Source organism: Callorhinus ursinus, unplaced genomic scaffold (assembly GCF_003265705.2).
Source record: "Callorhinus ursinus isolate GAN/ISIS: 27379988/994484 unplaced genomic scaffold, GSC_fseal_2.0 scaffold1, whole genome shotgun sequence".
NCBI lineage: Eukaryota > Metazoa > Chordata > Mammalia > Carnivora > Otariidae > Callorhinus > Callorhinus ursinus.
Genome location: NW_027397063.1, coordinates 64,100,356 through 64,127,981, shown reverse-complemented (window position 1 = coordinate 64,127,981; position 27,626 = coordinate 64,100,356). Strand labels below are relative to the sequence as shown.

Sequence of the window (27,626 nt, the reverse complement as noted above, 5' to 3'; positions counted from 1 at the left end):
TGTGTCCTTTTATAAAGTCTAACCTGTGACCATGACAGTGCGAATGTTGGCTTTATGCAAATCTTCAAGTACTGCAGGGGTTTCTTGCTTTAATTTGTTCTGCATTACAATTAATCCCATAAAATCCATGTTGTTTTCAATGACATCTCTGCAGAAAAAGATATTTTAACACATAATGGTTTAGTCCAGAGAACAGATACGATTCTCTTTATATTAATAAAGCCATTACAAATTGAAACATTTTATATGCTGAATAAGCCATAAATGTGTGTGTTCAATAACTCAAAAAATTTATATCTGGAAAAATAATTCCCAAGAGGTATATTTTGAAATAAAACTTTACCCTCTGAAATGTGAGAAATAAGGATAATTTGGAAATGTTATTTTTGTAAGACACTAAACACCTGTAGTACTAAAGAATGTTCATCTTGTATTCTACCCACAAAATGAATAAGCATAAATGAATCTATGCTTTAATATCCCCCCATACAATATACCCTAATATAAATGTTAAGAGAAAAGGGAAAAACTTGACAATAAGCACATTCAATACAGTTATACTGGATTATCAAGCCTTTGATGAATTTTAGAAGACTCGATCAAATTTTTTTTAAAGATGTTATTTATTTATTTGAGAGAGAGAGTGAGACAGCACAAGAAGGGGGAGGATCAGAGGGAGAAGCAGACTCTCCGCTGAGTGGGGAGCCCAATATGGGGCTCAATCCTGGGACTCCAGCATCATGACCTGAGCCAAAGGCAGATGCTTAATTGATGAGCCACCCAGGCGTCCCTAGACTCTTGATCAAATTCTTGATCCTGGAAGTGTGATACAAAAACTATTTAGCAGTCTGACAATGAGATCTACATGGGTCCCAGAGATGGGGCTCTTACAGTATTTATTAATATTGGGGTACCTGGGTGGCTCAGTCATTAAGGATCTGCCTTCAGCTCAGGTCATGATCCCAGAGTCCTGGGATGGAGCCCTGCTTCAGGGTCCCCGCCCAGCAAGGAGCCTGCTTCTCCCTCTCTCACTCCCCCTGCTTGTGTTCCCTCTCTCGCTGTGTCTTTCTCTGTCAAATAAATAAATAAAATCTTTAAAAAACAAATTTCCGGGCACCTGGGTGGCTCAGTTGGTTAATCGACTGCCTTCGGCTCAGGTCATGATCCTGGAGTCCCAGGATTGAGTCCCGCATCGGGATCCCTGCTCAGCAGGGAGTCTGCTTCTCCCTCTGACCCTCCCCCCTCTCATGTGCTCTCTCTCTCTCACTGTCTCTCAAATAAATAAATAAAATCTTTAAAAAATAAATAAACAAACTGTAGTGGTTTCAACCCAGTATACTGATTTGAAATCCAATTAGTGTGGGGTAACCACCAGTTTCAAAACCAATGTCCTAAGCGATCACTTACTCCCCAATTCAAAACATCTAATTCAACTATTGCTGCCTTCAATACAGCCTGCCACTGCTCTCAATAATACACAATATAACTCACCTGCCTAAAAATATTAACTGGCTTCCCAATATATCCTAGATAATAAAGTACCACCTCCTGCACACACACAAAAAATTTTCCTTTAAAAAAATGCTTATTAATAATCAACAGTTATCAAGATGCTATTCCTTCAAAAGCTGAGTATCTACTCTACACCAAGTAGTACTACTAGTCACTGGGAGGTCAAAGCTGAAAAGGTATGATCTCCACCCTTAAGGAGTTTTTGTGGGAAAACAGACATGCCAACAAAGAGATACACGCAGAGGCGTGTGCGTGGCTCAGTTGGTTGAGCATCCGACTCTTTACTTTGGCTCTAGTCATACCTTAGGGTTGTGAGATCGAGTCCCACACTTGTTCGGAATCTGCTTGAGATTCTCTCCCTCTGCCCCTCCTCCCTCTCACTCTCTCTCAAATAAATAAATAAATAAATAATCTTTTAAAAGAGAGAGACGAGCATGCAAAAATAACATGTGCTTCAGCATCATCATGGAGATGGTTGCGTTCTTTTTTTTTTAAGATTTTATTTATTTATTTGACAGAGACACAGCGAGAGAGGGAACACAAGCGGGGGTGGGTAGGAGAGGGAGAAGCAGGCTTCCCGCTGAGCAGGGAGCCCGATGCAGGGCTCGATCCCAGGACCCTGGGACCATGACCTGAGCAGAAGGCAGACGCTTAATGACTTAGCCACCCAGGCACCCTGGAGATGGTTGCATTCTTAAGAAATCTCAAGCTACCAAAATTATATCACAGATTTTTTTTCTTTTTTTTTTTTAAAGTAGGCTCCACACTCAGCAAAGAGCCCAATGTGAGGCTTGAACTCATGACCCAGAGATCAAGACCTCAACTGAGATCAAGAGTTGGACATTTAACCAACTTGAGCCACCCAGGCACCCCAGAAATGTTTTTTTTTCCAATGGAGAAAGAAGACTTGAGGGTAGGGACCAAAATCCCAAACTTGAAATAACAAGTGGTTTGTTGACATAAAATTCAATAAAGGCACTTTAAGTACATAGCACTAAAACCCAAACAATCTTTGAAATATAATTTATAACTATGGGTGGTAATGTATTAAAGAACAGTTAGGAAACAATACAAATGATACTGCTCGTGGTGATAGGAGAAATAAGCCTTTAAGTCTGAAAATGCATTTCAAGGAACAAAGCGTTACCAATGGGAAATGCTGGGGTCCAAGTACTGTTGCCGTTTTTCCATGACCTGCTAGTTTCTGGCTGCTAATGGTTTCCTAACTTTCCAATGAATGACAAAGGTCATGGAAATTTTGTCCCCTAATGAATGAACAATACAATAGTCAACTCAAGATATAAAGGTTCAAGCTGTAAGAGAAATGCCAAAACCTGCCCCTATGAGATAGAATGGAAAGACGGTGAAGGTCTTGGTTTAAGGATGCCATGGAAAGGCAGTAGAGAAAAAGAGAAAAGTTGACAGGGATAGATATTATGGGCAGAAGGAATAGCCTATTCAAGGGCACAGAAGGATGTCTGAATAGGACAGGCTCAAGAACTACAGACAAATCAATAGTTAGTCTTTAAGGGAAAAATGGCAAAAGGTGAAGCTCTAGAGAAAGAAGCTGATATGCCCTTCACAAAAATTAGAACACGGTATTTTACATGCATACCTCCCAACCATGCATATCCATCACATCATCTGGCTACTGCTTTTCTTTTTTTTTTTGAAACGTTTATACTTAAACCACATCCCCCAAACATTCTGTGTGAATAGGCAGAATTCCTAACATAGCTCTTCCTTTTAGTTATTTGGCTGGCTATCCACTCCACTCCTTTAGTTCTCATTCAGAAAAAGAGGATTGTACTATAAACACTGCCCTAACTCTTTACACTTAGGTATCTCCCACTTTTCAAAAGCTTGCATTAGGCCACTTTACTTTTATGAAAGACCTACATTAGTACTTGTTTTCACTAACCCAAGGAAATCCGAAGACTTTTCATTCATTAAGAAAAAAAGGCAAAAGGCAAAAATAGCATTCAGCATTTGTTTTGCAGTGAGCCATTTCAGAAGCAGTGCACTCCCAAGCAGTGAGAGCGGCACTCCCAAGCTCCTTCCCTGGGGATTACAATCAGCATCTCAGCGTCAAGCCACATAGGTCTGAACTGTGTCTGTGAGCATCTTGCTCCATCTTGATTTATTTTGTGCCTGCATTAGCAAGATGTGTCCTAAGGTATCATAGCTTAAGGGAGATTATTTCTGGGGTCTGGAAACACTCAGAATTTTCTCTAAATAAATTAAATGGTAATTGTTTCTTCACTTTAAGCCCTTCTGGCTTACGAACAGCTTCACAGGAACGCTCTAATTTTGCATAGTGGGAAAAGCTGTAATTCTAAAAGAAGTGTTAATAATCCATAATTTAGCCACTGCCCTATTGGTTATGCTATTGACACTATTTAAATCTGACCTTATGCATATGTAGAAATAGCTCTTCAAGCTGGATTCCTAGAACTGCACTTGCTGGGTCAAACCGTTTAAGCAATTTAAATTTTGATAGGTATTACACATGTTTATTATGAATCTACAATAGTATAGTAACAGTATGTTGTTAAAATTTTCTCAAGCCTTCACTAACACTTGATATTATCAATCTTTTTAGTTTCACCAACCTCAGGAGAGAAGTGATGTCTCACTGTGGTTTTATTTTGTAGTTCCCCAAAAAACTAAAGTGTATTACCATTTTCATGTGTTCATTGGCCATTTGTATGCCTTTTTTTTTTAAATTTTATTTTATTTATTTATTTGAGAGAGAGAGAGTACAAGCAGGGGGGAGGAGCAGAGGGAGAGGGAGAAGCAGACTCCCCACTGAGCAGGGATCTTGACTCGGGGCTCGATCCCAGGGTACTGGGATCGTGACCTGAGCCAAAGGCAGACACTTGACTGAGCCATCCAGGCGCCCCTGTGTGCCTTTTTCTGATTCTTATCTGCTTCTATCACTTTCCCTTTTTCAAATTAAGGGTTACATGTTTTGTTTCTTTCCTGATGCATATTCCTGATGGTGAATTCTTCCAGTAGATGATGGGAAGCCATTTATTAGAATTCCAGGTAGGAGACTGGTATTAGATCTGAATGTTAAAAAGCTCTCTGGAGGCACTGTGGAACACAAACTGGAGAGAGGAAGACTGGAGAAAAGTGAATGTGATGATAGCAATGTCATTCGACCTTTGAGAACTGGGAAGGGGAGACTGGTATAATTAGTTATTGTGCCTCATGAAACTCTGACCAAAATAATACTTGGTTCCAACCACTGGGCAAAACCAAGTAGGTTATTTGGGAAAAACAAAATACAAGAGAATTATGTTTACATTTTAAAACATAATTGTATTCCTAAAACATGCCTGACACACAGTGGGCACTAAATAAATATTTAACAAACAAACTGATAGGAGTTCTGAAGAGCTGTACTTGTATCTCAATCACCCAAAACAAAACACTGCATTAGGTATAGTTGCATACATTGGATAAATATTTAATAAATACAACATATAAATTGCTGTATATGACTTATATAAACAAACATTATTGGATAAGTTGTAGCAAAACAGATCAACCTTACCTGCTAATATTCTGTACTTTATGCCATGTCAGTTTTGACTCTAATTTTCTGTGTGCAAGAGCAATCACACGGAAGCCCTGTTTAGTGTAATCTTCCAAAACTTTTTCAAAATCAACAGGAACTTTTAAAAAGGAAAAAATAAATGTCATTGTTAAAATTGCAAATACAAGCTCACACAAATACCAGAATTTCACTCAAAGCCTAGTTGCTTCCTTACCTGTTTCAGGTTTACAAAGACTGGCAATGACCTCAGGTGCTCCTTTCATGTAGGCATCCATCTTCTTATCCCCTAGCACCCTTGCAACCACACTCATACGTTGCAAAGCAGAAGAAAATGGGAACTGGCGGACAATTCCTATCTCATAAATAGCCTATGTGATTTCAAAAGATGCACAAAGCATTTACTATTTTTTTAGAATTAAAGCAAGTATACTTAAGTAACAAGTAAACATTCTTTACTTACTGGAAGTTCAAACAGCTCCTAAAAGTAAAACAAAGGGAGAAGAATAAAGAAGCAGTAGTACAGATTAGGTCCATTAACATACTCAAGTTTAAAAAAAAAAAAACTTGATACATCCGCAAAACACTACTTAAAAAATTGCAAGGAGCTTTGATTATTTCATAGTCAGGTTTCAAGACTGCTTCTCTACTACCTCTCATTTAATAAAAATATATCCTTGAATATTTTCAAATATTTTGCTATCCTAAAATGTTAACATATTAAGTACTAAAATAAACTAAGGGGGAACATGATTTGATATTCACCTAAAAATAAAGCCTTTCACATATTCTTTTTACTAAATCCTAAGAATACAGTTTCAATTTAAAAGGATTAACCACCATGTACCTAAATCACAAGGCACTAAGCTGCTCAATAAATAGGAAGGAAAAGTAATGGTAATGAGAATTAAATCTTAATTAATGTTTTATACAACTAGTGCCTGCAATACACCAGGTGTGTAGTTTTGGATAAATGCATTTAAAATATGCATATCTGCATAAGAGTTAAATAAAGGACATGTGATTTCATCTTCTAGCAACATTTCAAAATGAGGATTAAGCATGAGCATCAACAGTATTATCCAACTTCACGTGATTTCGCACCATTTCTTGGTTTCCTGCAGGTGTGGATTCAGGAAGCAGCTGTTTCGCAGGACGAACCACAGTGGGCATAATTCGATTATGAAGTGCTGTTTCCTCTTCAGTTGCTTCTTCCAGAATCTGAAAGGAAAATACCCAACACATTACTTCGTAAAATTCAATTCACTCGTTCTACTTTAAAAACAAAACAAAACAAAAAATATTATGGCTATCTTCAGTAATAAAAAAAAAAAAAAGTCAGTGCCCAAGAAATAAATGAGCACTACTAGATCATTAATATAAGTAGAGTAAAATTTAAGCAAACTTAAAAGTCCTGGCAACCCACGGAAAATGAGCAGCAGAGGTTAGAAGTGGAATACAGAACCAGAAAGGGGCGCCTGGGTGGCTCAGATGGTTAGGCATCTGCCTTCGGCTCAGGTCCTGATCCCAGGGTCCTGGGATTGAGCCCCGCATCGGGCTCCCTGCTCCGTGGGGTGTCTGCTTCTCTCCCTCCATCCTGCTCGAGCTCTCTCTTACTACCTCTGTTCTCTCTCAAATAAATAAAATACTAAAAAAAAAAAACAAAAACAGAGAAACAGAGAAAAACTTCTCATTTTGCTTACAACCTGCTGATCTAGACAATCTTGGCAAAAAACAGAAGATTCTTGCAATACCAAAAACGTTCAGTCTATCACCCAAGGATTATTTTCTGCTACCAGGAAAGGATTCAGATGGCAGAGTAGTAGGGGGATGCTGAGCTGGCCTCGTCCCTCGAACACAGCCAGATCAACATCCAACTATTCTGAACAAGTAGGAATACGATCTAGGATTAAGAAAACAATCTGCACAGGGGCGCCTGGGTGGCTCAGCTGGTTAAGCGACTGCCTTCGGCTCAAGTCATGATCCCAGTGTCCTGGGATTGAGCCCCGCATCGGGCTCCCTGCTCAGTGGGAAGCCTGCTTCTCCCTCTCCCACTCCCCCTGCTTGTGTTCCCTCTCTCGCTGTCTCTCTGTCAAATAAATAAATAAAATCTTTGTGGGGGGGGGGAGAAAGAAAACAATCTGCACAGGGTGCCTCGGTGGCTCAGTTGGTTAAGCGACTGCCTTCGGCTCAGGTCATGATCCTGGAGTCCCGGGATCAAGTCCCGCATCGGGCTCCCTGCTCAGCAGGGAGTCTGCTTCTCCCTGACCCTCCCCCCCTCTCACGTGCTCTCTCTCTCTAATAAATAAAATCTTATAAAAAAAAAAAAAAACAATCTGCACAGTTGGAGGGAGAGGACGTGGCAGATGTGAGGTTTGGAGCCATGAACTGGGGGAGAGGAAAGCCAAGGGGACCCAAAGGGGAAGGGAACCCTTTTCATGGGGCAAAGTCAGGAAGAGGGAGAGAGTGGGAAAGGACGCAGCAGGTGGGAAGCACACAATAAGCCGAGGTGAGGAGATCCCCCAGGTCACATGTGAGAGAGATCACTCCCCCTTCCCATCGTACATTTGGAAGAACATATTTTGCCTCTCCAAGGACAAAAGGCCAGCTGGTAGCCACTGAGCAGAGCTCAACAGCAGGGACAGAGGTGTGCACAGAGGGCAGATAACCTTGTAGCAGCTTTTCACTGTGAGCCACAATAGACCTAAACCACCAAGTGCAGGTAACCTGGCCGCTGCTTTTCGCTGTCTGCCACAATAGATTCAGCCTCTGTGAGACTGCTCTTCTGGGACACAACAGAGTAGGGGACTGAGTCGCGGCTTTTCGCTGTACGTCACAATAAACTCTAGCAGGCATGTATTAACTGTGTGACTACTTTTCTGGGACAGGATGGTGCTGGGCACGCCACGAGTTTCTCCTCTGGTGTAGGGGAGTGGGTCTGTATCTTGCCAGGCCCTTTAAAACTTGGGAGTTTTGAATCCCAGCCACCGGGCAGAGATAAAATACAGAAGATCTGTGGCACCAGGCATACCAACAGCCAGGGGACAGGTCAAGAACAGGGAAATGACAAAGGCCCGGGACACAAGAGATTTTTTTTTTTTTTTAAGATTTTTATTCATTTGTCAGAGAGAGAGAAAGAGAGAGAGAGAGCGCACACACACAAGCAGGGGGAGAGCAGGCTCCCTGCGGAGCAGGGAGCCCGACAGGGAACTAGATCCCAGAACCCTGGGATCAAGACCCAAGCCGAAGGCAGACGCCCAACTGAGCCACCCAGGCATCCCGAGATCATCTGCTTTTTTGAGAGGGCCTCCTGAACAGCAGTGGCCAGGAGTTCCCCTCCCCAGGGACAAGAGGGTAGGATGATGCCATATTCTTCCTCCTCCACCATCCATCCCTCCGCGCCCCCCACCCCAAGCTCAGTCAGACTTCAGAGAGAAGCACGGCACCTCCCTGGAGGCTGGAGTCCCCTACACTAAAGGTGCCCCTGGCCTGGCAGGGGCATCTTTATAAGGGCAAGTCAGCTTGTAAACCAGCACAGCAGGCCTCTCCCTCAGAAGACCAACACTGGCCTCCACATGTACCAAGTCTACTGATAAAAGAGTACTCCAAAATGTCAGCTTCTGGTGGAAACAGGACCAGGCTTGCTTCTTTTTTTTCTCCTTAATTTTTTAAATGTTTTGTTTTTCCATTTCTACTTTTTTATCTTTTACTTTATATGTATATTTTTTTTCTTTTTCTTTTCTCTTTATCTTTTTTTGGGGGGTATCAGGCTTATAAATTTTTTGTTCATTTGTTGGTTTGTCTCCTTCTAGCTTGTTTTTCAGAACAGGCCTCTTTTTTTTTTTTCTCTTTTCTTCTTTCCTTACTTTTTTTCCTTCTTTCTTTCTCATTCTTTGGAATCAGGCTTACAGTTTGTTGTCTGTTTGCATTTCTGTTCCTTTTCTCTTGTCCTGGATCAGGCTTTTCTTTCTTTTCAAATTAACAAACAAATCAAAGCACACCAAGTTAAAGATCCAAACACTCCCCGCTACAAGCAAAGAACTCCGTAGAGGACAGACCAGTGGGAAAGAGCAGCCAAAACACAACAGTAGAGTGCACACAGCATACACCAGAAACACTTCCTGACATTTTTGTTATTTTTTTTTAAGATTTTATTTATTTGAGAGAGAGAGAGCACAAGCAGGGGGAGGGGCAGAGAGAGAGGGAGAAGCAGACTCCCTGCTGAGCAGGGAGCCAGATGCTGGCTCAATCCCAGGACACTGAGATCTGAACCAAAGGCAGCCACTTAATTGACTGAGCCACCCAGGCGCCCCTTCTTGTTGTTACTGTTGTTGTTGTTTTTCTTCTTTTCTTTTCTGGACAAAATGAGAAGATGGAGAAATTTACCCCAAAAGAAAGAAAAAGAGATAGTACTCATAACCACCCAGGGATTTAATCAATATGTACATAACTAAGATGTCTAACATAACTAGAATTTAAAACAATTATAAAGATACTAGCTGGGCTTGAAAAAAGCACAGAAGACACTAGAGAATCCCTTACTATACAGATAAAAGAACTAAAATCCAGTCAGGCCAAGATTAAAAATGCTATAACCAAGATGCAGTCCCAAGAGGAGGCCACAAAAATGAGGATGAACAAAGCTGTGATATATAAGATAAAAGTATGGAAAATAATGAAGCTGAAGAGAAGAGGGAAATAAAACTATTAGATCACAAAGGAAGACTCAGGGAATTCACTGATTCCATAAAGCAAAATATTAGCCATATTATAGGGGTCCCAGAAGAAGAAGAGCAGGAGAAAGGGGCAGAAGGTTTACTTAAATTATAGTTGAGAACTTCCCTAATCTGGGGAAGGAAACAGGCATTCAAGTCCAAGAGGCACAGAGACCTCCCCTCAGAATCAACAAAAACAGATTACTAAAGTGAAACTTGCAAATTACAAAGCCATAAAGAGAAAATCCTGAAAGCAGCTCAAGACAAGAGGACACATAAGGCTGGCAGTAGACCTGTCCACAGAGACCTGGCAGACCAGAAAGGACTGGCATGATATAGTCAACATGCTGAATGGGAAAAATATGCAGCCAGGAATACTTTATATCCAGGAAGTCTTCATTCAGAATAGAAGGAAAGATAAAAGAGTTTCCAACACGAACAAAAACTAAAGGAATTCGTGCACACTAAACCAGTCTTGCAAGAAATATTAAAGGGGACCCTTTAAGCAGAGAGACCAAAAGTAACAAAGACTAGAAAGGAACAGACACAATCTACAGGAACAGAGATTTTACAGGTAATACAAAAGTACTAAATTCATCTTTCTTTTTTTTTCTTTTAGAAAAAGGAAGTTTTATCCAACCAAAAGTTAGCATTAACTGCTTTCCCCAATGACAAATCTCTCCAATTATATATTTATAAAATTTAGCATTGTTAAAATTTATTCAAATCCTTCAACTACTGTTCTCTATTAGAGAATGTTCTGTTTCTTAGAGTTCCAAATGATGAAAGAGGTGGTAATCTGTTGAAAAAAGTTCAGATGAGTGTGATGGATATGGCAAAAGTTCTTGGCCCAATGCAGTCATTCCCTAGGGTGGTCTGGGATTTCAGTGGTCAAATGCTGTCATGGAAAAGTATAGGTCCATCCATATCTGATAACCAATGCAGAGTGCTTTTAGATCCATTTTTGATACATATAAATTCATATCTTTCAATAATTACTCTGAATGTAAATGGACTAAATGCTCCAATCAAAAGACATAGGATATCAGAATGGATTTAAAAAACAAGACCCATCGATATGCTGCTTACAAGAGACTCATTTTAGACCCAAAGACACCTCCAGATTGAAAGTGAGCATTTATCATGCTAATGGACATCCAAAAGTAGCCATCCTTAAATTAGACAAACTAAATTTTAAACCAAAGACTGTAATAAGAGATGAAGGACATTATATCATAATAAAGGGGTCTATCCAGTAAGATCCAACAATTGCAAACATGTATGCCCCTAACTTGGAAAAGCAACCAAATATATAAATCAATTAATAACAAAATTAAAGAAATTCATTGATAATAATATAATAATAGTAGGGGACTTTAACACCCCACTCACAACAATGGACAGATCATCTAAGCAGAAGATCAACAAGGAAACAAGGGCTTTGAATGATACACTGGACCTGATGGACTTAACAGATATATACAGAGCATTTCATCCTAAAGCAGAATACATAATTTTTTTCAAGTGCACATGGAACATTCTCCAGAACAGATCACATACTGGGTCACAAATTAGGACTCAACTGGTACAAAAAGAGTGAGATCATACTATGTATATTTTCAGACCACAATGTTATGAAACTTGAAGTCAACCAGAAGAAAAAATTTGGAAGGACCACAAATACATGGAGGTTAAAGAATAGCCTACTATAAATGAATGGGTCAACCAGGAAATTAAAGAATTAAAAAATACATGGAAGCAAATGAAAATGAAAACACAACAGTTCAAAATCTTTGGGATGCAGCAAAGGCAGGCCTACAAGGGTAGTATATAACAATACAGGCCTTCCTCAAGAAATAAGAAAGGTCTCGGGCGCCTGGGTGGCTCAGTCGTTAAGCGTCTGCCTTCGGCTCAGGTCATGATCCCAGTGTCCTGGGATCGAGTCCCGCATTGGGCTCTCTGCTGCGCGGGAAGCCTGCTTCTCCCTCTCCCACTCCCCCTGCTTGTGTTCTTGCTCTCGCTGTGTCTCTGTCAAATAAATAAAATCTTTAAAAAAAAAAATTAAAAAATAAAATAAATAAAACACACACACAACTTAAAAAAAAAAAAAAAAAGAAATAAGAAAGGTCTCAAAGACACAAACTAACCTCACACCTAAAAGAGCTGGAAAAAGAACAGCAAATAAATCCAGCTAAATCCAGCAGGAGAAGAGAAATAATAAAGATCAGACCAGAAATCAATAAAACTAGGAGCTGGCTCTTTAAAAGGATTAACAACATTGATAAACCCCTAGCCAGACTTACCAAAAAGAGAAAGGACCCAAATAAATAAAATCATGAATGAAAGAGGAGAGAGCACAACCACCACCAAAGAAATACAAACAATTATAAAAGAATATTATGAGCAATTACATGCCAACAAATGAGGCAATCTGGAAGAAATGAATAAATTCCTACAAATATATAAACTACCAAAACTGAAACAGGAAGAAACAGAAAACCTGAACAGAACCATAACCAGCAAGGAAACTGGATCAGTAATCAAAAATCTCCCAAAAAACAAGAGTCCAGGGTTGGATGGCTTCCCAGGGGAATTCTACCAAATATTTAAAGAAGAATTAATACCTATTCTTTTGAAACTGTTCCAAAAAATAGGAATGGAAGGAAAACCCAAACTCATTCTATGAAGCCAGCATTACCTTGATCCCAAAACCAAAGACCCCCACCAAAAAGGAGAATTATGGACTGATATCCCTGATGAACACGGAGGCAAAAATTCTCACCAAGATCCTAGCCAATAGGATTCAACAGTACATTAAAAGGATTATTCACCACAGTCAAGTGGGATTTATTCCTGGGCAAGGATGGTTCAACATCTGCAAATCAATCAACGGGATACACGACATTAATAAAAGATCAGAACCATATGGATCCTCTCAATAGCTGAAGAAAAAGCATCTGACAAAGTACAGCATCCTTTCTTGATAAAACCCTCCACAATGTAGGGATAGATAGAACATACCTCAACATCATATAAGCCATATATATGTATGAAAGACCCACAGTTAATATCATCTTCAACAGGAAAAAACAGAGCTTTTTCCCCTAAGGTCAGGAACACGACAGGGATGTCCACTCTTACCACTGTTATTCAAAAGAGTTCTAGCTTCAGCAATCAGACAACAAAAAGAAATAAAAGGCATCCAAATCAGCAAAGAAGAAGTCAAACTTTCATTCTTCACAGATGACTTGATACTCTATGTAGAAAACTCCAAAGATTCCAGGAAAACATTGCTAGAACTGATACATGAATTCAGCAAAGTGGCAGGATATAAAATCAATGCATAGAAGTCTGGTGCATTTCTATATAGTAACAATGAAGCAGCAGAAAGAGAAATCAAGGAATTGATCCCATTCACAATTGCACCAAAACCCTAAGATACCTAGGAATAAATCTAACCAAAGAGTTAAAAAGATCTGTTCTCTGAAAACTATAGAACACTTATAAAAGAAACTGAGGAAGATGCAAAAAAATGGAAAAACATTCCATGCTCATGGATTGGAAGAACAAATATTGTTAAAATGTCTATAGTACCCAAAGCAATCTACTCATTCACTGCAATTTCTATCAAAATACCACCAGCATTTTTCATAGAGCTGGAACAAACAATCCTACAATTTGTATGGAACCAGAAAAGACCCCGAATAGCCAAAGGAATGTTGAAAAAGAAAACCAAAGCTGGAGGCATCACAATTCCAGACTTCAAGCTCTATTACAAAGATGTAATCATCAAGACAGAATAGGACTGGCACAAAAACAGACATATAAATCAATGGAACAGAATAGAGAGCTCAAAAATGGACCCTCAATTTTGTAGTCAACTAATCTTCACCAAGCAGGAAAGAATATCCAATGGAAAAAAGACAGTCTCTTCGACAAATGGTGTTGGGAAAATTGGACAGCCACATGCAGAAAAATGAAACTGGATCATTTTCTTACACCATACACAAAAATAAATTCAAAATGGATGAAAGACCTAAATGTGAGAGGAATCCATCAAAATCCTAGAGGAGAACAAGGCAGCAACCTCTTTGACCTCGGCCACAGCAACTTCTTGCTAGACATGTCTCCAGAGGCAAGTAAAAATGAACTATTGGGACTTCATCAAGATAAAAAGGTTTTACACAGCAAAAGAAACAGTCAACAAAACCAAAGGGCAACCTATGGAATGGGAGAAGATACTCACAAACGTCTTATCAGATAAAGGGCTAGTATCCAAAATCTGTAAAGAACTCACCAAACTCAACACCCAAATCCAATCAAGATATGGGCAGAAGACAATGAACAGACATTTCTCCAAAGACACAAATGGCTAACAGACACATAAAAAAATGCTCAACATCACTGGGCATCAGGGAAATACATACAAATCAAAACCACAATGAGATAATCCCACCTTCACACCAGTCAGAATGCCTAAAATTAACAACTCTGGAAATAACAGATGTTAGCGAGGATGCGGAGAAAGGGGAACCCTCTTACACTACTGGTGGAAATGCAAACTGGTGCAGCCGCTCTGGAAAACAGTATGGAGGTTCATCAAAAAATTAAAAATACAGCTATCCTACAACCTAGCAACTGCACTACTAGGTATTTATCCAAAGGATAAAAAAAACAGTGGATCAGGGGGAACATGTACCCCAATGTTCATAGCAGCAATGTCCACAATAACCAAAATATGGAAAGAGCCCAGATGTCCATCGACAGATGAACAGATCAAGAAAATGTGGTACACACACACACACACACACACACACACACACACACCAGAATATTACTCAGCCATCAGAAAGAATGAAATCTTGCCATTTGCAATGACATGGATGGAACTAGAGGGTACTATGCTAAGTGAAATAAGTCAGCACTGAATGTTATGTGCAACTGATGAATCACTAAATTCTACCCCTGAAACTAATAATGCACTATATGTTAACTAAATTGGATTTAAATTAAAAAATAAAAGTACATGGAACTCAGATATGGTTAGTAGAACCGCTGGATTAAACACACACTGAGATACAAAGATTTGAGTTTAGTGTTTCAGACTGAACATTTCTGGTTAAGATACTACTACCCTAACTGCTTGAAATTTAATTTAAAAACACTTATTTTTGGCCAAAGAATTCCAGCAAAAACTTGTATTAAATACACATATGTAAGAAACAATAAACTAATTTAAATGATTGGGCAGGGAACTGTGTCCAATTAGCCAACTGGATACAATTCTTTTTTTTTTTTAAAGATTTTATTTATTTATTTGAGAGAGAGAGAATGAGAGATAGAGAGCGCGAGAGGGAAGAGGGTCAGAGGGAGAAGCAGACTCCCCGCCGAGCAGGGAGCCCGATGCGGGACTCGATTCCGGGACTCCAGGATCATGACCTGAGCCGAAGGCAGTAGCCTAACCAACTGAGCCACCCAGGCGCCCTGGATACAATTCTAAGACATGTTTTAACATCTCTGAAATTGAGATATATCTTATATGGCATCGATCACAGCACATAACAGCAGTGTGTGGTTATGTGGAAACATTCCATTGATACTTTGTGGTAAGATCAAGCATCAAGGCATCTCATAGTAAAAAAACATGCTATTATACAAACTTAATTATAAAGCCAGTTGTTTTTTTTTAAGACCCACAAACACTAAATCTACTGAAAATCTGTTCAGCTAGAGAAAATTTAGAGAACATCAAAATTGATCAGTCTTATTTTGCCTTACTCTTAAATTTTTCTCTGCAGGCCTTTTGGGAATTAAATTTGAAAGTATTTATTTTGGGCTATCAGAAGATGGCCAAACACTAATCCAGTCATTCATCTCCCTCCCTGTCAAAACATTAACCAAATACAAAATAAATAAATAAATAAACCTACGGAAGTAAACAGAAAGTAAAAAGAGGAAAAGGATTTCAAATATAAATATAAAAGGCAAACTGAAACATATTGATGAATATAGCAACAGCTCAGAGTAAACACAGGCAGACATATAGGAGAGGTATATTTCTTAACAGCCAGAATAGTGGAGCTAAGCAAAAAAAAAAAAGAAAACCAGGGGTCACTGTCTATAGAGATATGAACTACCTACCTGAGAGGAAGGCTGCTAATGTGAAGGTCAGCACTCCAGAACACAGCTCTGCCCAGGCAAGCACTGTGGGAGCAGATGAGGAGAGCAACCTAAAATGCTAACTCTGCAACTCTGGACTGAGCCATGCCTGCTGAAGAGACCTCACCCTCAGCACACAGTGAGCTCCCCTTGGTCAGCCTTTCCTCTCAGGGGAGGCACATCTCAAGAAAAAAGACTAACACACTATAGGCAAGGATAAAAACCTGACTGGGGGCGCCTGAGTGGCTCAGTCATTAAGTGTCTGCCTTTGGCTCAGGTCATGATCCCAGGGTCCTGGGATCGAGGCCCGCATCAGGCTCCCTGCTCCGCGGGAAGCCTGCTTCTCCCTCTCCCACTCCCACTGCTTGTGTTCCCTCTCTAGCTGTGTCTCTCTCTGTCAAATAAATAAATAAAATCTTAAAAAAAAAAAAAAACCTGACTGTAAAAAAAAAAAAAAAAAACCTGACTGTAGCTACCCAGAATTATCAAATCAAACCAAACCTTCATTCTTAAATATGGAAGTACCATCCAGATGTATAACGAAAACCAAAAGCATGAAGGAAAAAAACCAAGTATAGGGAGGGAAAAAGAAAACTGACCCAGAGAAAATAATTAATTCAGAAACCAGGAGAGAACTTTAAAAACAAAGTTATTATTGCATCTGTGAAAGAAGTCAATGCTGTGAAATGGTAACCAGAAAACACAGCAAGCACTAAATTAAAATGATCAATGACAACAAATAGAAAGCTATAAACAAATAAGTGTGTGTGTGTGTGTGTGTGTGTGTGTGTGTGTGTGTGTGTAAACACAGAAAGTAGAAAATGGGGACAAAAGAACACTGAAGACACACGGCTGGCTATACTTTTCACCTATGGTCAACAATTGTTGCCGCTAAAGATCATCTTACTGACTCAAGCCCACTACCCCATGCTGGTGATAGCCAGTTTCTGTTATAAACATAAAGCAGGCACGTGAGCAGGTCATCCTCTATTAAAGGTATTTAAGTGAGTTAATTTAACTAAAACAGACACTTTTTTACAGAACTATGTATCTTTTTCCAGTGATGTATCTTTAGAAATTCCACAGTTCCCTTAATGGTATGAGATAGACTTGTCATCAAAACAACTAGCAGAAACAATCTCCTTCTGCAAGGTAATTTTTACTATTATTTTCCTTAAAGTTACTTGTGCTTTAAAATGTTGAACTTACCCATCCAATGGCTTCAAACATTTTCAAATCAAGGGGATCACCAGAAAGCACTCCTTCAATCTTTGTGAGTGAATGACAAGTAGCCATACAAGCAACAAACTGAGACTTTACCAGTATCTCATTGCAAACATTTTCTTCTGGCAAAAGGAAACTAAATAGAAAATGCACTGAATTAGATTCATAAATCCCAAGACAATAAATATTCTATACATACTCAGGTTTTATAAAATTAAAAAATGGAAATAAAATGTTTCCATTTTCTCTATAGTTTTTGGCATTCAAAAACGTTTTCTTCCATGTAAATTATACATAACTAAAATACCATATTACCTAAGATTCTGAATAACTACACTAGACAAACCAACACAGAACATACTAGATACCAAATAATAATTAAAACTCCTGCCTATAGGCATATGATAGGTAAGAATACATAAAAATCTCTTTTGTAAAAACACAAAATGAATGTGTAACACATAATCTTTTCAAGGGTAAACCAAGCTCATAATCAAGAAAAGGAAATGTTCAAGTGCCAGAAATGGAAGGAAAGGAAAACCAGAGGAGTGTGAACCTGAGTGACGCTGACTGCATGAGGGAGAAGGAAGAAGGGAAGGGAGCCAATCAGTCCCCTAAGGCCCCGGGGCTTTAATACCCACACAGAAACAGAAGACAAAGTCCTGGCCAGGTATAAAGTGGGGAGTTCACACTGAGAGGATCTCTTTCACTAAAAATAGCAGTGCTCTTGAAGAGCATCCTTGGAAAAAAGGATATACTACATAAAAGAATGGAGCATCTTGGAAAAAGAATATATGAAAAATAATTTACCTACAGACCCAAAGGCATAACTAAGAATAAGCTTATCTCTTTTTCCCCCCACCCAAGGTTCAAGAAAATAGTATCTGTACAATACTTATTAAGCGCTAGGCACTGTTCTACTAACTTTAAACATATCTGATTCATGTCCTCCTCACACCACAGGAAGATGTTTTACTGTCCCCATCTTATGGATGAGGAAACTGAAACAGAAGGCGAAGTAAGTTTCCAAGGTTAAACAACGCCGTTAAGTGGCAGAGCAAGGATTCAAACGCAGAAGGTCTGGCTTTAGGGCCTCGACTCCGAACCATGACACCACTCAGGATAGGATCCGGGTTTGAATACACACTGCTGCAGGTCCAGAAATCCTCAGGTTATGAAAGTAACATGAGAGCTCATCTGGCACTACTGATACCACTCTTGGCCAAGCACAGTCAAAACTCTCCACAGAGGAGCTCCCACAACACAACCACAAAGAAATCTCACAGAAAAATCCTGCTAAGCCTAAGTTCATAATTTAAAAATGCACTGGGAAACATTCCCATGGCTCAAAAGACACAACAAAGACAGAATTAGAATCCCATAAATTTGAGATAATAGAATGGCAGTCTGAAAGAGTGCAAAAAAAGGCACCTTTAAATTAAAGACTTAGAAAAAGAACAAGATACCATGGGGGGAAAGGAGGAGAGGCAGCCTTGGAAAGAACCAAATGCAGTTTCCTGTTTGACCTATGGTCAGGATTCCCAGATGGAGAAAACAAAGAATGGAGGAAAGGTCATAATTAATAAATAAATAAATAATTAAAAAAAAAAATAAATAATAAATAAATAAATAAATAAATAAGGAAAAAAGCTGCAATTCTTCCAGAATTTAAGAAAAGCATGAATCTTTGGAGTCAAGAAGCAAATGAGTCCTACACAAATAAAAAGAGACTGCAAAAATCAAGGATAAGGAAGTACTCTTAAAACAACAATAAGAAAAGGAGTAGGGAGAAACGGAATCACACCATCAAAGCGCTGAGAGAACAGCTGACACCCTGGAAAGCTATGCAGCTATGCCGTCCTTCAAAAGTGAAAATGGAAAAATAAAACTAACAAATGTAGCTGCAGAAGAGGGCAGTGCAGTCTAGGGGAGTGGGACAGAAGCAGCAGTGGTTGGCAAAGATAGTCCTGAACCTAGGGAATCTCAGCATGCAGACAGTATAAAACCTAAGTCTTAATCATAAAATGCTGTGCAACAAATACATATAAATAAGGGAGGGGAATAATAAAAAAAGTACTCTACAATCCATGGGTTTCCTGGGGGGTTTAGAAACCCAATAAAGACACCCATGAACTTTACACTCTAAATACAACCGTTAAATAGTTTAAGGACAAGCAGTAAAAGATTAAAATGTATAAATTCTGAGAAAATATACGAAAATATGAGAAATTTGAGAAAACGTGTGTGTGAACTGGGGCAAGAATTGCAGAAATAAGTTCCAATATATCTGAAATTACAAATGTGAATACAATGGCACAGAAAGATTAAAAAGTAAAGCAATGGAAAAGAAAACACACTCAGCAAACATTAGACCAAAGAAAGCTAGTATGTGTAACCATAGAAATATAAGATGAAATGGAATTGAAGGCAGAATGCATTAGGGAGAAATAAGGTCACAATGTCACAACACTATTTATCAAGAAGATGTAACAACTCTGAAATTACATCAACCAAACAATATTCTCTCCAACTATAAACCTAAAACCCACAGACTTCTGGGGGGGGGAAATTACATGAACACAACTACTAAGCCATCAAAAGACAACAAAACAAAAGTAAAAAGACAGACTGCTGGAATATTTTTGCAGTGCATAGTACTGAAAAAGATTACCACCCAAAAATACAAAGGACTTTGGTAATAAATTAGTAAGATAAAGACTAGGAACACAAAAGAAAAACCGTGTCAAGGTATAAACTGACAATACACAGAAGAATGCTAAATGACCATCCTTCCAAAAAGGTGAAAATAAGATCAGCTTATGAAGTACTGAGGAAACTGCAAAGAGCCACAATGAAAGACCATTTTGTATCTATCCACGTGGCAATAATGAGAACTCTGACAATACTAAGTTTGGCAAGCCTGGAGCAACAGGATCTCATTCGTACTGAAGGAGAAAGTATGAGCAGCATCACTTAGAGAGTAACTAGGCAGTCCCTACTAAACCTATAGCTGACATCTTTAAGAAGCTAGTTTACTGAAACTCAACCACACGCTCACCAGGAGTTGTGTAGAAGAACTGCAACTGCAGCCCTAGTTGTGAAAGGGGAAAGGGAGAAAACAATGAAATTGCCCCTTCATAGAAGAGATACTATGGTTTAATCCTATCATGGAATATTAAACAATAGTTACGATTAATAAATTAGATCTATACATACCAACCTGGATAAATCTTGAAAACAATGTTAAAGAGGCAAAGAAACAGCAAAAACATGTACGGTATATCAGTTACAAATGTTTATTTACAGATAGGTCTTGTTTAGAGACAGATGTATATGTAGAGAAAATATAAAAACATGCAAAGATAATAATAGAACACTTCAGAATGATCGTAGGGATACATTAAGACTTGAGCAGTATCTGCGATATTTTAAATCTTTTAAAAGAGATCTGAGCCAATATGCAAAATGTCAACTGTTTAATCTTGGTGTTGGGTACACAGCTGTCCTATTACTTTACGTTTGAATGTTTCATATATTAAGACACTTATTAAGTAACTAATAAATGATCAAATCTAGCTAATATTTACCGTGTATTTTCCACTCGTTGAATCCCCCAAAGATCTAAACCATCTTCAGTAAGAGTTCCAGTCTTAAAAAAAAAAAAAAGCACACATGTACAAAGTATGAATAATGCCTCCAAAAACAGAAATCACAAAAAGTTACGCTACATATACATAATAAAATAGAATACAGCTGTCAACAAAGGAAACTAGTAAGATCTCTGTATATTGATAAAGAAGAACTTCCAGGAAATAACTAAAGTTAGGGAAGGGTGCAGAACATTCCTTACAGTATGGTTCCTCTGGACGGGTAGAGGGAGCATATGTGTAGAATCATATGTTTATGTTCTTGTATTATGAAAAAAAGCAGAACAATGCACCAATCAATCTATCAATCAATAAAGGCCTACACAGGAAGGAAACATTAGAACAGAGGGAGCCAAAAAGGGAAGAGGAACAAGTTAAATGACACCAAGAGGAAGCAATCGGCTAAATCCAGGATGTAAATGACCTGGTTTCTTCAATAAGATAGTTCAGGACAAGGGGCAAGAAAAGCAACTGTATAGATTAATTATAACCAATGCAATCATTATTTGGATTCTGACAGAAAAAAACAAATTGTAAAATTTGGGACTTTTTGTGAAAGACAAGGAAATCTGAATGAGAACTGGGTATTAGATAACACCAAGAATTATTAATTTTGTTAAGTGGGGTAAGATAATGGTACTGCAGTAATTTTTTTTTTTTTGACATCTTCTAGAGATAAAACTGAGGTATACTGGGTGAAAGAATGTCTGATGCTGCCACCTTCAAAATGAGGGGACAGATGAAGTAAGACTGACAAAATGCTGATTAACTGTTAAAGCTGGGCAATGGGTAAATGAAGGCATTTTATACTTGTATCCTCTCCACTTTTTTGACTGTTTAAAATTTTTAACAGTAATGTTTCCCAAAAAGGCGTAAGTGAAATTTTCCAAACAAATAAATATGAAATGTAGTCATGGGATATGATTTTTTTTTTTTTAAGTAATCTGTATGCCCAACGTGGGGCTCGAACTCAAACCTGGAGGTCAAGAGTCGCATGCTCCACCGACTGAGCCAACCAGGTGCCCCAGAATATGACTTTTTAAAAAAACCAAATGTCTCACATTTTTTCCTTCAATAATGAACATGCACAAAAATCATATACCTATCATATCAGTTACGAAGAAGAGCCTGATGGGAGGTTTCTTGGTCAATGTTTAATTCTCAATCAAAATAAAAGTTTTAAGAAAACTATTTTCAGCAGAGGAAAGGAAAACCCTCTCTCTAAGAGGCAAGTAATATTTCACACAGGTACATAATTTGTCACTTTCACATAAAACCGTAAAATCAGTGACCTTCATAATTTTGAAACATATTCAATAAAATCACAGAGCAAACTTTAAACATATATACATAATAGCAATACAATTCCAGTAAATATATCTGTACGGAGCTTACTCTGTTAAAAACATAAAAAATCATATAGTTTTTAAGACTACTACAAGGCATAATTCTGGATATGAATGATTAGGCAATTGCAGATGTGGGCAAATAACCAATATCCGAAGTATTAAAAATTGAAAAAGAAAAAAAGAAAAAACAGTGAAAAAAAGATACAAAAATGATGCATGTGCCAAGAAAGCTGAAAAAGAGGAATATCAGAACACTAAACAATGAGTGTAAATTGGTTGATAGAGAATACATACGGAAAACCTTAATCTAAGTATTTAAAAGCTCTGACAGTAACTTCTGAGAATGATTACAAAACTGAACCAACCTTGTCAAAGCAAACGAGATTCAGCTGTCCACAGATATTTATCCTTTGGGGACTGATACAGAAAATCCCAACGTTTTTCAGTCTTCGTTGGGCATACACAATACCGGCTGTCATCGCAGCAGGCAGTGCAGGTGGCACCGTAATGGTAATGATATCCAGAGACTCAATGATTATTACCCCAATTTCTACCTACAATTAACACAAAATAAATGTCAGAACCACCCCCATATCAAATATTTACTCATCTAACGTGGGTATTTCTTTAGTGAAGAACCCATAAACCATTTTCAATTTTATATATCAAGGTGTATATAGTTATATTCATCAACCATTTACAATTCTTTTCCCTTTAGAGGCTGCAAAATAGGCGGCTCAGGGAATTGTCAATGCACTGTGGAATGAAAGCTATTTTTAAAGGAAATTTCCATTTTAAGAGCTCTACATGCATCACACGCTACACACTTCAAAGTTCAATACACATTTATCAGATATTGATTCTCACTATCAGCACCGTACTATGCCCATCTCTAAAGGGGATGGAAAAGAAAATTTGACGAGGTCTCTTAGAAGTACCTTCAATTAAGTAATCACAAATAACTTTAATGCTGTATATCCCAGAAGTTAAAAAAAAAAAAAAGAGAGAGAGAGAGAAAACAAAGCTTTTGGGGAGTATGGGGTCACCCCTCCCTTTTTTAAGTCGTAAGAGAACAAGAAAAAGACCACCTAAACCAGAGCTGTCCGAAGAACTTTCTGCTATGATGAAAATGTTCTATATCTGTACTTGATTCTAAAATAACATCTACTAGTTTCATATAGTTAATTAATTAATTAATTTTTTTTTTTTTAAGATTTATTTATTTGAGAGAGCGAGAATGAGAGAGACAGAGTACATGAGACGGGGGAGGGTCAGAGTCTGGAGAAGCAGGCTCCTTGCTGAGCAGGGAGCCCGATGCGGGACTCGATCCCAGGACTCCGGGATCACGACCTGAGCCAAAGGCAGTCGCTTAACCAACTGAGCCACCCAGGCACCCTCATATAGTTAATTTAAATTAAATCAAAAGTTTAGTTCTTCATTCTCATTAGCCACATTTCAAACCCTCAGCAGCCACATGCCATCATTAAGAATCAAACCCTGTTAAAAGTTTACCATTTACATACCTTATTTAAAATGCTATTGATAATAGTGTAGATAAACCCAATACCAGCCACTGCCACAAGACACAGTAGAAACAAGTAGGCATCTCTGTAGAGTTTAAAATCAGTTGGTTTGGGATATAATATAGAACGAACAAGCTGTCCTTTGGAAGTACTAAATCCTTAAAAAAAAGTTGAAAGAAGAAAATGAGAATTATCTCCCAAAACAGAATCTCTTTTTAAACATTCAGTAGGCATCAAATACGCTAACCCATGCAAGAAGAGATGAAATGTTTTCTACCTGTTCTAACTACTACAGCTTTGACAAGTTCTCCAGTGTAGAAACGAGTTTGAATTACAGTAGTCCCACAAAACAAAGTGTGTCGTTTATGTATTTCTGGACTATAGAATTCATCTCCCATTCCTTTGATGTCCACTGAAGGATTTGGCAAATTAGTCTTTGTCACTGGAACACTCTCTCCTTTAAAAAAAAAAAAAAAAACCTAAGTTAAAGCACAGAAATCAGTATCAAACACATAAACCTTGAATTGTTAAATAACCTAAATGTTATACTATTTTAATAGTTACTAAGAGTTCTCCTATGTGGATAACAAAGCTTACTCAATTAGCTTTCTGTCTACCGATTTCCTTGCCCCAAAATATCAAGTCTTGTCTCTCACAATAAGTCCTGAAAGTGAGTTATGAGTCAAAGTAATAATCTGGAAATGATTTTGTCAAATTTCAGATAAAAAGACCAGGTAGCTGCCACAGCCCCAGCATCTGTTCACTTATCCCCAAAAACTGAACTGGAAAGTACTCTGCAACCTCAAGCACAGAGATGTGAAGAAATACTCCTAACCCCCACTATCCACACACAAGCGCACACACACACACACACAGAAGAAAGAGAAAAGGCATCTAGGAAAGGGAGTGGAGAAAATAAGTAGTATGATAGTTCTCTCAACAACAAACTGCCAAACTCTCTTCAACATTAAATTTTAATTCTCTGTAGCATTCACATTTCTTGTTTCAAAGGTGGCAAGTATGTGGGGATATTTGTGTGACTGTGTTTTAAGAGAAGACTCTTTAACAGTTTAAAAACATAGCAATCACTTCTTTCCAGATTGACTCTGACAAAAAATAAAGAAAACGTGATAAAAAGGTATCAAACTCTACCTTCAGATTATGAATTTCCAAAGGGAAGTCATTTCAAAGTCTACTTCCCCCCAGTTTAAGGAAAATATAAAATCTTTATTCCCACTTTTTACACATCAAATAGGGAAGTAAATATGCTGCCATTCTCTGCAGGCAAAGGACTTATTTCCTCTTCTCTTACTATAAAATATTTCCTCATGTCAAAAGAAGTATGCCACAAAATGTAGTGAACACCAGCATAATGATTTAGTATCACAACTGGGTATAATGCAGAATTTGGTCCCCTCAAAATAAAAAAAAAAAAAAAATCTTCATTATCCATCACATTCATGACATTCATGAGTAAATATAAGCAATACAGTTTTATAGTTATAGATACTAGATAGTTTTTAAATAGTTTAATCAGTAACTACTTAGATCTTAGTATCATTAAAAACAACTGATCTGATTTTTACTCATTTAGTTTACCTGTTAACATGCTTTCATTTACAATGCAAGTACCATTAATAAGAACAGCATCACAAGGCATGACTGTCCCATTCAATGGAATGACCATAACATCTCCTGGCACAAGGTCTGTAGAAAAGATCTCTTCTATTTCTGGATTTAAAGAAAGAAAAAGAGAAGTCTGAATATTCTTTAACTTGAAATAAAAAGAGTAAATAAAAGATTTGCCTGAAGGTCACCTGACCTCAATACTAAGTCAGAAATATAATGTAGTTAAATAGGACAATCTCAATACATGAAAATAAAACAAATAAGATTATTATGCCTTAGGGTAACAAAGCATGGTGTTTAAGTATGTCAGGCAGTTTGTCCCTGATAGGATGCCACCTGCACACAGGTGATGCCAAGGCCCTTCTGACCAAACAGGTGGCTGGACTTCAATACTCAGTACAACAGCCCTCTTACAAAACAGTAAGTCCACACATGAGATCCCCTGCAATAGGTAAATAAGCTCAGATTTCTAGAACTCCTTGGAAACAGAGAAAGCATTGAAAATTTTAGTGTATTTTTTTTATTATTTTATTTATTTACTTGAGAAAGAAAGCATGAATGGTGGGGGAAGGAACAGAGGGAAAGGGAGAAGCAGGCTCGCACCGGGCTCGATCCCAGGATCCCGAGATCATGATCGGAGCCGAAGGCAGACACTTAACCAATGGAGCCACCCAGGCACCCCAGTGTATTTTCTTTTTTAACAGCAATTTTTTTACACCATCCTTTTTCTCCCTGGCACTATTTATAACTCGTAACATTTCAATCCTTCTCAGTATTCCTAAGACAGTCCTAATACTTTAGATCTATTTTAAATAAATTTACAAAATAAACATTGCAATATTTTATCTGGTTCATTATTTCCTTAGAAATTTGTACATTATATTCAATTTAGCTAAATGCTTTTTGAAAAGGTTTTCCCAAAAGGAGGTTTTTCTTTAAGACTACCTTCCATTTAGACTCTCATTCTTTCCCTCCCTTAGGTTTAATACTATGCTCAGAAAAGAGTTCTGGTAGTTGGTAAGTAAAGAGAAAACTATTATTTGTGATGTTAGTCTGTAGGACAAGAACTCTTTCCCTTTCTTTTCCTTTAACCTATGAGGAAACAACTTCTAAAGAATTCTAATGATATTAAGCACAAACTAGGTATAATACTTTTCATTTTAAATAAACTTTGACTCTTTCAAAACTTTAATGCCACTTGAAAGTCTACTCCTCTCAGGTATACCAAGAAACAAAATACCAATGACTTGTTAGGACTTTACAAAGGGGTAAGGAAGACACGAGTTGAATGCAATGTCCTGGCATCCCCAGTGCCTTCAGCAGCAGCAGACCAGTAAGAGGATGAGCACCAACAGAGAAGAGAGATACTCCCAACTAAAGCAGCAAGTGACCAGAAGCACTGAGAAGGAAGCACCTGCCAGGCCAAACTGTGTTTATGCTTGGATGTAGTGTACTGAGCCAAGAGAATGGAGACCAATTTAGTATTCTCAATCAATCAAAATGGCTATTGCCTCCAAGGCCCATGCTGTTGTGTTGTCTCTCCTTTATGTCCTTTACCACCTCTTCAATACCACACCAGACTAACGTGTCCAAAACATTATCCTTTCCTACAATACTGCTTCTCCTCCAGTGTTCCTCATTTAATTAAATGGCACCGATGCCCATCCCTCAAGCCTGACACTGCTCTATCACCTCACATCCAATCAATTATTAAATCCTGTTCAATGCCCACATTTAAGTATCTTTCAGCCCCACCTCATTTCTCTCCATCTCCACAACCTTCACCTTGATCCATTTCATGCCTTCAACATTAATCTCCTCTAAACCCATCTGAACACAACAGCCAGAATGATTTTTGCAAAAAGGCAAACACCACCCTTCAATGGTTTTCCATTGCCTTTTGGAATGAGGTCAAATTCCTTAATATGCCTTAGATGGCTGTCCATCATCTAGCTGCTGCATCTGGCACACTGAATTCCTTTCAGTTATTACAATGACTGAGCTCCCTCTCATTTCCAGAAGACTGGGCAGTTAAAACTCTTTTCTCTCCCTCTCTCACTGCCCCCCCACCTACCTATTATCTGACTAATTCAACCACTTAAAAATATTTTCTCCAAGAAGCCATCTCTGACACCTATAGTAAATGAGCTCTAATATCTAAATTCTCTGACCTCTCCTAATCATAGCATTTGTCACACTTTGTTACTATGCCTTTCCAACTAGACTGAAGTCCAATGATGACAAGCACTGTGTCCATCTTGTAACCACTCCATCTCAAGAGCCAACCATAGCACCTGTCACATAGTAAG

At 38.2% G+C, this 27,626-nt stretch overlaps 1 protein-coding gene across 7 annotated transcripts in view; it reads right to left on the bottom strand.

Moving 5' to 3' along the window:
- The window catches only part of ATP13A3 (ATPase 13A3), a 95,574-nt gene that overhangs the window by 29,479 nt on the left and 38,469 nt on the right, over positions 1–27,626 (bottom strand). For 4 of the 7 annotated variants that reach the window (XM_073895386.1, XM_073895397.1, XM_073895391.1 and 1 more), the window contains 12 exons: positions 25,288–25,419; positions 23,966–24,145; positions 23,689–23,846; positions 22,531–22,719; positions 20,757–20,818; positions 20,228–20,260; positions 17,155–17,305; positions 6,176–6,292; positions 5,535–5,552; positions 5,289–5,442; positions 5,072–5,192; positions 24–148 (listed from right to left, as the gene is read on the bottom strand). In XM_073895386.1, the coding sequence (XP_073751487.1) occupies positions 24–148; positions 5,072–5,192; positions 5,289–5,442; positions 5,535–5,552; positions 6,176–6,292; positions 17,155–17,305; positions 20,228–20,260; positions 20,757–20,818; positions 22,531–22,719; positions 23,689–23,846; positions 23,966–24,145; positions 25,288–25,419 (1,440 nt within the window). The remainder of the gene's footprint in view (positions 1–23; positions 149–5,071; positions 5,193–5,288; positions 5,443–5,534; positions 5,553–6,175; positions 6,293–17,154; positions 17,306–20,227; positions 20,261–20,756; positions 20,819–22,530; positions 22,720–23,688; positions 23,847–23,965; positions 24,146–25,287; positions 25,420–27,626) is intronic. The other 3 variants (XM_025876454.2, XM_025876482.2, XM_025876472.2) reach the window with 1 other exon arrangement.